The sequence below is a fragment of the Diadema antillarum genome, unplaced genomic scaffold (genome assembly GCF_040938485.1).
Source record: "Diadema antillarum isolate AM-2024a unplaced genomic scaffold, OU_Dant_1.0 seq00001794_RagTag, whole genome shotgun sequence".
Classification (NCBI taxonomy): domain Eukaryota; kingdom Metazoa; phylum Echinodermata; class Echinoidea; order Diadematoida; family Diadematidae; genus Diadema; species Diadema antillarum.
Genome location: NW_027272472.1, coordinates 608090 through 618466, shown reverse-complemented (window position 1 = coordinate 618466; position 10377 = coordinate 608090). Strand labels below are relative to the sequence as shown.

At 40.9% G+C, this 10377-nt stretch overlaps 1 protein-coding gene across 1 annotated transcript; it reads right to left on the bottom strand.

Annotated features, from left to right (window-relative positions):
* Positions 1–231: 231 nt before the first annotated feature.
* On the bottom strand, positions 232–6148 carry LOC139712349 (tubulin beta-4B chain-like). The gene is made up of 3 exons (XM_071624180.1): positions 6092–6148; positions 1765–2100; positions 232–1192 (listed from the first exon to the last, which is right to left on the bottom strand). Exons 1-3 carry the CDS (start codon positions 6146–6148, stop codon positions 242–244), a joined length of 1344 nt encoding a protein of 447 aa, XP_071480281.1. The 3' UTR covers positions 232–241.
* Between the last annotated feature and the right edge of the window lie 4229 nt (positions 6149–10377).

Here is a 10377-nt window from a genome sequence, read left to right as displayed (position 1 = left end):
AGACGGACAAAAACCCGCTTTTCTTTAGTCAATAACGGCTCGATACAAACAGTACACAATTTGATGACATACGGCAGAACATCAACAACATCAACAACAACGAATGTACACAAACAAAGACAGTATATTCATAGCTACTGTGAATGGCTTAAAGGCAAGTGATCTTTAAAACATACGGATATTCAACAATAGAGCAGATGAATGAGAAATATGTTTGTATCGGAGTGAGCGCGTAGAAACCTCAAGCCTCTTCGGCTTCTTGCTCATCCTCTTCCTCGAACTCTCCCTCTTCCTCAGCGGTGGCGTCCTGGTACTGCTGGTACTCGGACACCAAGTCGTTCATGTTGCTCTCAGCCTCAGTGAACTCCATCTCATCCATGCCCTCACCGGTGTACCAGTGGAGGAAGGCCTTTCGTCGGAACATGGCGGTAAACTGCTCCGAGACTCGCTTGAAGAGTTCCTGGATGGCGGTGCTGTTGCCGATGAAGGTGGCTGCCATCTTGAGACCCCGTGGTGGGATGTCACAGACGGCGGTCTTGACGTTGTTAGGGATCCACTCGACGAAGTAGCTGCTGTTCTTGTTCTGGACGTTCAGCATCTGTTCGTCGACCTCCTTCATCGACATGCGACCACGGAACACGGAGGCAACGGTGAGGTAACGGCCATGGCGAGGGTCGCAGGCAGCCATCATGTTTTTGGCATCGAACATCTGCTGGGTCAGTTCGGGAACGGTGAGGGCGCGGTACTGTTGGCTACCACGGCTGGTTAGAGGAGCGAAGCCTGGGATGAAGAAATGGAGACGAGGGAAGGGAACCATGTTGACTGCCAGCTTGCGGAGATCTGCGTTGAGCTGTCCAGGGAACCTAAGGCAGGTGGTGATACCGCTCATAGTGGCGGATACCAGGTGGTTCAGGTCACCGTAGGTCGGTGTGGTTAGCTTCAGGGTGCGGAAACAGATATCATACAGGGCCTCGTTATCAATACAGAATGTCTCGTCGGTGTTTTCAACCAGCTGGTGGACGGACAAGGTGGCGTTGTACGGCTCGACCACCGTATCGGACACTTTCGGGGATGGAACGACGCTGAAAGTAGTCATGATGCGATCCGGGTACTCCTCACGGATTTTGCTGATCAGCAGGGTTCCCATACCGGAACCAGTACCGCCACCCAGAGAGTGGGTTAACTGGAAACCCTGGAGCAGAAAAAAAAATAGAAAGAAGGTGAGAGAGGGAAGGGGTACAGAATATCTTGAGTAATCTCTTTGCGTTACGTAATGAATATATCTCAGATTTTAAGGACAAAGGATCGAGCATTATCCTATAGAAATTTTTAAGGAACAACATCCCACTGCTATTCTTGTATTTGCAGAAGGAAGCAAAATATTGACATGTAAATTAAGATATAGAGCTCTATGGGGCAGAACATGGCGGTATCTCATATCATTTTTGAAGCTATCATTGCAAATAATGACAGCAGACTGCATGGCTGTATCTGTAGTTGATGATGTGGATATGTCTTAATGGTCCTGATCCAATATACAATAAAATAAAAATGGAAAACGTAAAACATTGCAAAATTGATCACAAATCGACAAAAGTGAGTTGGAAAATGTATCATGGCAGAGTTAACATTTAGACTTCAGTGTTCTGGAACAGTCCTAGCTAAAATGTGGCAAAAAAACCTCAACGATCTACATGTTGTCAATGTAAATCATGGATCACTCCAACACTTAATGACTGAACGACGACTTTCTCGTCAAATTACCTGTAGGCAGTCGCAGCTCTCTGCCTCTTTTCTCACGACGTCGAGCACGGAGTCGACCAGCTCGGCCCCCTCCGTATAGTGACCCTTGGCCCAGTTATTCCCTGCCCCGCTCTGGCCAAAGGTGAAGTTGTCCGGTCTGAAGATCTGACCGAAGGGCCCCGATCGGACCGAGTCCATAGTGCCGGGCTCCAGGTCGACGAGGACCGCCCTAGGGACGTACTTGCCTCCAGTGGCCTCATTGTAGTAGACGTTGATACGCTCTAGCTGGAGGTCGGAGTCGCCATGGTAGGTTCCGGTCGGATCGATGCCGTGCTCGTCAGAAATCACCTCCCAGAACTGAAATGAGAATATGTTGCATCAATAATAGTAGTCAAAATGATAGTATTTATCATTATCATTGTCACCATCTTTCGCACTATTGTCCATAACGTTAAGAGTATAATACTAATAATGTTTATAACAATCATCGTCTTATCGGTGTAATATAATTATCTCCATCATCATGTTGCGTTGCAATTGGCAGTAGTAACGCATTAATTTGGTTTCCCTTTTCTGGTATTTGATGAAAGATCTGCTGGGCAGCAAAAGACAGTGTATTTGTTGTAATGGACTGATTCTTAACAATTCCCTTTATGATTATACAGTATTTTATATCCCTAACGCGTCAACCGACGTTCATGGAACAAAGTCAATATCAGTGATATTGTATCCGATAAGTATCATGGTCACCACAGCTCTCAGAGACACAATTATCCACTAGAAGAAAATTGCTCAACAGAGCGCGAGGAAAACGAGCGAGTTCTATTGTTCAGCCGTTTCCATGACTGCAACATTCAGTACCTTTGTGCCAGTTTGACATCAGGAAGAAACTATATTTTTCTCTCTTTGCTTCCAATGATATATTCGTTCAATGTGGTATACATGAGTCCGTCTCATGTATAGAATGAACATGGTTTCAATAAGCATGTCATAATGGGTTGGTCGATTTGAGCAAACAGTCGCTCACCAGTCGAAGTATGTCTGATTTCTAGGCACAAATTAACAAAAGGCAGCTCGTTTTACCGTTGAATGCTTTCACGTCAGCACGAATGCGGCGGTAATCTAAAACCAACTCACTGCCACACGATTTTTTTCGCGATCTAGTTTTGTGTCATTAAATATAATTCCGATAAGAAGTCAGCAAATAGATTTGAAGGATATTTTATCGCAAAGAGGAAGGCGACTTTAAATGATAGCAGCGACTGATCAGAGAAGGAATCAGCAAAGCCACGCATTAAATGGAAAGCCAGAATGGTTGTCAACAAGCCACGTAAGACGGCAAAGGGTTGGCATTTCTTAGCTATGTGTGCAACCTTAATTAAGTGATTGATCTTACCTCGCCTGACCAGTACGCTGTTTTGTGAACTGATATCCCCACTCCCCCATGAAATACCGAATACCGATCTGATTATGGTTAAATGACATCAAGGACCCTGGGATGCTCCAATTCGCAAATTTGACTCCTAGATAGTGCAATTTCAATCGAACATCAAATCAAATGTGTACTTTTTTGTTTGTCGTATCCAAACAACTTGCAATTTTACACAAACCAATTCATATCATCCGACCCGTGGGACAGTTGATTTGAAATACCCATAAAAGAGGGAAATGTTGTACTGGGATATCTATACGGCCATGGTTGTCATCATCATTTGGAAAAATTCACTGGAATTACTTTGGATCTGTCAGCATTGTTGTACATGATGAGGTGAACGGGTGTGTGTGTGTGTGTGTGTGTGTGTGTGTATGCTTTAGTATGCGCTTTTTATTTAAGCCCCATGGTAACATTTGAAGATTTAAAAAAAACAGCTTGAGTGCTTTAAAATAATTCTAAAATGTGAGATAGCTAGGGATGAAAACAACCAACATGAAAGTATAATTAATGTTAAGTGGGCCTATTGTTAAATATACAAAATGTGAACAATAGTTTTATTAAAAATAGTTTCTAGAATGAACCGTCACCGTGACGGTTTATCGAAAAAATTAGCGATATCTCCTTATATTTCCGGCTTTATTGCAAAATTTGTGCACGTATAGGTGTTTTGTGATATAAGCTTGCAACTTAACTGTGGAGGCCTACATATATTATGCATCAAATTCTTCAAATTTTCTTTAATAACTGCTCCCAGTGTTAAATAGTGGCTGTATATAATAATGTCAAAACTATTGGGTCAAAGAAACCTGTCAGATTTCACCGACACGGACTGTCAGTTCACTTTCTATCCCTGACATGATTGTGTCTCTCGCCATCTTTGACAATACCAGCCGGGGTAATCAAGAGGCCATCCATCTAATCACAGTGTGAATAAACCCTCTTATCTCCCAGTCGGATGTCCTCCTCTCTCCTCCCATGGCAGAGGACACCTGCATCCTGTATATTGTATTCAGCTACTAGTTGATTTGAAATGTGGGTGAGGAAAAAAAAAACTGATTGGTGCGATCTTTTACCGCCATGTCATAAACTGCTCATCTCACTGGTCTAATCCTCAAAGCGCAGGTGGTTGATCATTATTCGTTCTGTGTTCATGGTGCACTGTACTTTGTCTGTTTTCATCGCTGGATGAAAAAGAAAAACAACAACTAAACTTACTTTGTGGCTTTTAGTGGCATGATTAATTGATGACACTAATATTCAAAGTTCGTATATGCTGTGGTGATGGTGTGCTTTTTATCGCGCCGACGCCAGGGAGAGTCAAGGTTATACGTCCCGTTTCCATGACAACGCATCATTGAACAGACGCTCTCCGTCAATGAGAATGGTGCGTGATAAGACGCCGCTCCGCATCAAGCTCCTCGATCCGTTCATGCACATCGATTAGTTTTCTCTTCATCAGATAACGCTTCATTAATGCTAGCTAGTACTCAAAATTGAATTTCTCTCTGAGCATAAAGTATATCACCATGGCAACCCTCGGTCTGAACCATTTGCCCGCAAACACAAATGAAACAGGGCACTTTTATTCAAGAGAGCACATCAATATTGCATTGAGTATAGTATCTGGCTGTCAACCCCCCTCCCCATCCCTTTTTGAAGGGGCGGCTATGACATGTTGAGCGCTATCATATCGTAACATGCACACATTTAAGTGTCGGGAAGGCTTGCTATATTATCACACGGATACCAAGGACATGAAACACCCTCATGGGCAACGTGAGAGATATTGTGGAGTTTGAGTATTTGATACGAGATCTTTCATCTCTCTATGGAAACTTGCACCACAAGTAAATTATCTAAAATAAATCAAAGTAAAAAAAGAAAGCTAAATAATTAACACACACATTCTTGAAGGAGAAGGAAGGAGGGGTATGAAAGAGTCTTTGATGTTTGCTCAAAATTTGCCTTAATCTTATTGCATGTCCTATTACAAACATCTTCGTCTATCAAAGATATGAAACTATTCGAGAATCGTTTTAGACACACCAATGATAACCCTGACCCAATTCATGACTCTGAATGGGTCATATCTGACCCCATTCCTTATCATTTCTGACCCGGAACGGTGTGTGACCCCAACGGACCCAGTTCCGGGTCAGTTCTGACTCGGATGTTTTAAGAGTGTGGTTGGAAATGCAATTACCTGGAGCAGTCGATTAAATCTGCTTCTCTCTCTCTCTTTTTAAATGTAAACGTTCTTATTTCATGGAGAGAAAGTATTACGCAGCGTTATTTTCAGTAAAGATATAGCAATAGTTTCCACTGTTGAGATTAGATAAAAACGTAGAAGCTTCAGAGAGCAGTGTCATCATTCGTGTATAACATAGTGTTGACTGATGAGTCTTTAAACCATGAAACATTCTTTACTATTGAACAGGCATCACGATAACTCAATACTGCTCTCAATAGATTGTGAATTGAATTGATCCATTTTTTTTAATCAACGACAAAAAGATATCTTCGCTAAAAGGGAAAATCTAAGGGACCAAAGAGTTCACACAGAGAGAAAAGGGGGAAAAAGAATATGGGATGATTTCGTAATTCATGTATAGAGACGAAATATAATTATGATATAATCATGAAACTTGTTATTGGAAGATTTGCATATAAAGTGTCAAATCGAGCTTATTGTCTGAGAGAATATTACAGAAGTGAAAAATATTCAGGAGTAAAGACAACTCCGCACATATGCAAACTTACACATGGCCTAAATCCTGAGCTTATAACAAGCCAAATACACCGTTGATGTTTGTACACCAGGGCGCTATCAACGAGCCCCCAGGACAACGTGTGCAACATTTCAAACATCACCTCCTCAGTAGCCATGTTTTATAATATCCCAAACACACTTACCTTGGCGCCAATCTGGTTGCCGCACTGCCCAGCTTGGATGTGCACGATTTCACGCATGTTTCTGGTTTATGAAATATACAAAAAAAGGTACTAAGAAGTTAACGGACGAGTACGAGGTCGATCACCGGTTGCAGATGATGCTATGTCTCCTGATGTGACTAAGAGTCAACGAGTGAGCGACGATGAGCCAACGCCTCTCCCAGCATCCATCTGCTGATGCTGAAAGCCGACAGCCCAGTCCGTAGTCATGGTAACGCTCGCTGAGGTCGCCCTGCGCGCTTATCAAGCGCCATCTGTTTCAGCTGTCATGGCTGTTCGGATCATCACATCGAGCTTGCCATATACCTTGGAGCAGAAAACAAAAGGAGGCACAACTTTACACACCTTGAGAGCACTATGAAATTCTAAGTTGATTTGTTTTCTCCTGAAAATAGGCCTATTCTTGGAAATCTTTCAAAATTGTAAAAGACTACTCCTTTCAAAATATCTCACCTGATTTTGACTATACCAAGTGTATACTTGTGTATTCCTTCTCAACATGCTGATTGAATTCGCTTCAACCATCTTTATATCACAACAACATAATACACTGAAAATAGCATAAGTACCGGTATCTATAGTTGACTGCCTATAATGTTTCTTTCTCACCATTTCGTCCATGTTGTTGAATTCGCTGTACAACACAAATAAAGTTAAGGGACTAAGATTACGTGGTTACCCATAATCTATTGATCAGCAATCCAGCAATACCTGTCATTTTAACCATACGACAATATTTACGCATCTCAATCCCGCGTGATTTTAACACCGCGCTGATGATTTATGTGCGTGAATAAGGCTATTGATACCGAGAAATCTAAACATTATGATGGTCTTCTTTCACATCATTTAAATCAACTACAAAGAGAACGTTCTTCCGAAAATTATAGCAATTTAAAAAGTCAGTAGAAGATTAAAGATTCTTGTTTTGTTTTTGTTTTTTTGCTTTGTTTTCCAATGCAGACCTTAGGATGAGAAGCTATTATGTCGCTCTTCAACGAACAGAACTAATGGGGGGGGGAGCTTTTTTGTTTTTCTGGACTTTTTTTTCCAACAACTGTGTTTGGAATTCAACTTTTAGTAGATTCACGCAAAAATCATCCGCAGAGAATATGAGACTCTACAGATTCAATGATGAAATATTGGTGAGATTTTGGATAATATACCACTGCTGTCAAATTGTCCCAACTTTCTTGATATATTTGCTTGACACAGAAGTCATCAAAATTCTAAAAGATGACATTGACTTTGTTCTATTGCATTAAAAGTTATCAAAACAAGACCGGGAAACATTTTATTCCAACACCGAGAAAATGGCAAAAACAGAATATCTTCAAACAGATAAAGAAGTCAGAAATGTTTATGAAAAGCTAGGTCCTCCCATACAACCGTAGGACACACAGCTGTTTCGTTTTCGCTTGTATCATGTCTACACAAGAGAGTCAAGTGTACATGTATGTATTTTTTCTTTCTCCCTTGACTATGTACATCAGCCTGCGTATGATACACACTGTAGTACCATTTGATTATACTACTACTGCTGCTACTACAAGACTACTACTACTACTACTACTACTACTACTACTACTACTACTACTACTACTACTACTACTATTACTACTACTACTACTACTACTACTACTAATGATAATAATAATAATAATAATAACAATAATGATATAATTATAACGATAATATATGTCTATAATCTCATAATTTTGCACACCAAAACTGAACATAACATGCTATATAATTATGATATATTTCCGATAAAACAAAAAATAAATGAAAGGAATCTTAATATGTGTGATAAGGCGTACACAACTGCCGTCTTTCACATGGCCTTGCATAAAGGATTCTAACACGAACGATACATATACGCAAACCCATGAGCGTCCAGAGTATAAAGAGTCGCCACTCTTCATAAAACCTTCACGTATTCGCACAGTAAACAGAGCTATGACGTAACAAAGAGCCCATCCCCATTCTTCGAGTCTCACCAAGCCTAAGCCTTTCGAACCCCACGTCAGACTGTGAGTGGAGAGCACCTTTTTGGTCTAAAGCCTGTCTACGTCTTGATAATAAAATCGGGTAAGTATTGCTTCTAGCTCACCAAACAACACTGCTGGTGGTGCTACATAAAGATATGATGTCGTGTTAATTGTATTGTGTTGTGTTGTGTTGTGATTCTGATTAACACTGCGTGAATAAGCGTGGTATAGGAGGCATAAGCGATCGAACCCAATTGTTATATAGATCAAAATGCAATATGGACAGTACAGTGTAAGTTGTACAGATTGTATATATAGGTCTAACCGTTACACCCTATCCTTATGATCGAGACCTGCGCTTATCACTCATGATAGCCCATCGTGACTGTGCATATATGTAGTGAATAGTAAGAAGAAGAAATAGAAGAAGAAACAGAAGAAGAGGAAACACAGAGACTCCAACTCTCCCGTTTTCGACGGGAGATCTCCCGCCGAAAACCCATTTTTGCTAAATCTCCCGTTCTCCCGTTTGAGATTTAATTTCTCCCGCCCTGGCTCTTTGTCTCCCGTTGGACAGGATTTCTTACATATTTCTATCGTATGTTGAAAAAATAAGCTTTAGATAGCACCAGAGAGCATCTACATCCCTGGGAATTTCGCGCTTCGCACACATCAACTTTGAGTCTCCCGTTTGCTAGGGGTTTCAGGCGGGAGAATCTCCAGATCAGAAGGTACTTTGGGTTGGAGTCTCTGGAAACAGCAGAGAGAAGAAGAAAGTAGAAGTATGAAGTGGCAGTCATAGGAATATTGGTTTGATTTTGAGTCTTATCGAACAGCTGTGGTGCCTGCGGTGGTAATTCTTTCTGTTACAGCTAGCTGCTTTCAGTCAAGCTGAATTGTGATTTAGGGCCTAATAATATGCTCACCTCTCAGATACTTAGTGACATTAATCAGAATAGAAGCATTCAACCCAAAATGATCCAAATTCAGTGAAAATCCACGAAAAAAAAACCCACACAACGTGCCTTTTCCCATTTTCCTTAAATTATTATGATGTTACTGTACTTGTTAGTGCTATATGATTACATTTTCACACGAAGGTACGTACAAAATGTACAATTGCAAATTGTGCTGGATTGCCACCTAGTACAGTAAACCCCATCAAACGAATCGTTACGCAATTTCCTCTGTATACAGCGTTTGTATTCGGGTACAAACTGTCGTTTATAGGTGTAATGCCAGCTAGGGAAGCTCTACGCCTTGACAATACTGTAACGAGAGGCTTCCGCCACTCGGTAGAATCGGACGGGATTTGCCTTATTGTTGCCGAATGTTGGGAGCTTATTTTCTGTGCATGGTACACTGCACACTTCATACCCTACGAGAAATGATTAAAGGGAACGTAGAGTTCTGGTTGAGACCTAATTTCAGGTTTCTAACATTTTTAGATGAGATAATGAGAAATCTCTTATGAACTTTATGAAAGAGCATGTAATTCTATGAGGAATTCAATGTTTATTTGATAAAAATTGTTTTTGAAATGGCTGAGATATCCAAAAAAGAGCGATTCTAATAAAGTGTGGGACCCACACTTTGTAACGATCGCTTTGTTTTACTAGTACTTTGTTTTTGGATGTTTCAGTTATTCCAAACCAAATTTTCATCAAATAAACTTTGAATTCCTCTTAAAATGGTATGCTCTGTGCTATATCAAAAGTGTTTTCTTGGTATCTCGCAAAAATTTAAAAGCCCAATTCTCATCTCCACCAATACTGTACTAGATCTCTACTATCCCTTTAACCCAATGAAGACTAGTCCCGAAGATACTCGGGTAGGTGTCTGTGGAAAATGTTTGTATGGAAAAGCGGGTATAGGGAAGCATTCATAATCACAGCTCGATCCATTGTGTGTCTGTGAGCGCACACGGTGGGAACGATCGAGTCCATAACAATGATTAGGTCAACGAGTCGCTGCACTACCACAATAATCAATTCTCCACTATTTTGACACGTCTAACGAGTACATGCTATCAGTACATTGTTAAAGCTTGTCTGCAACCAGCATATAGAGTAAACCCTGGTTCTATTTTTAACTACATCCTACAGAATTCGCTGTGGCGTAGAACATCAGAGACAGAGCGGCTGGTGCTATGCATTCCTTTCTATACATAGAAAATACCATCGACAAACAAAACATTGCAGGAGCCGGTGTTTACAGACACTCTTTCACAACCAGTTTACGATGTAGGTGGACAGA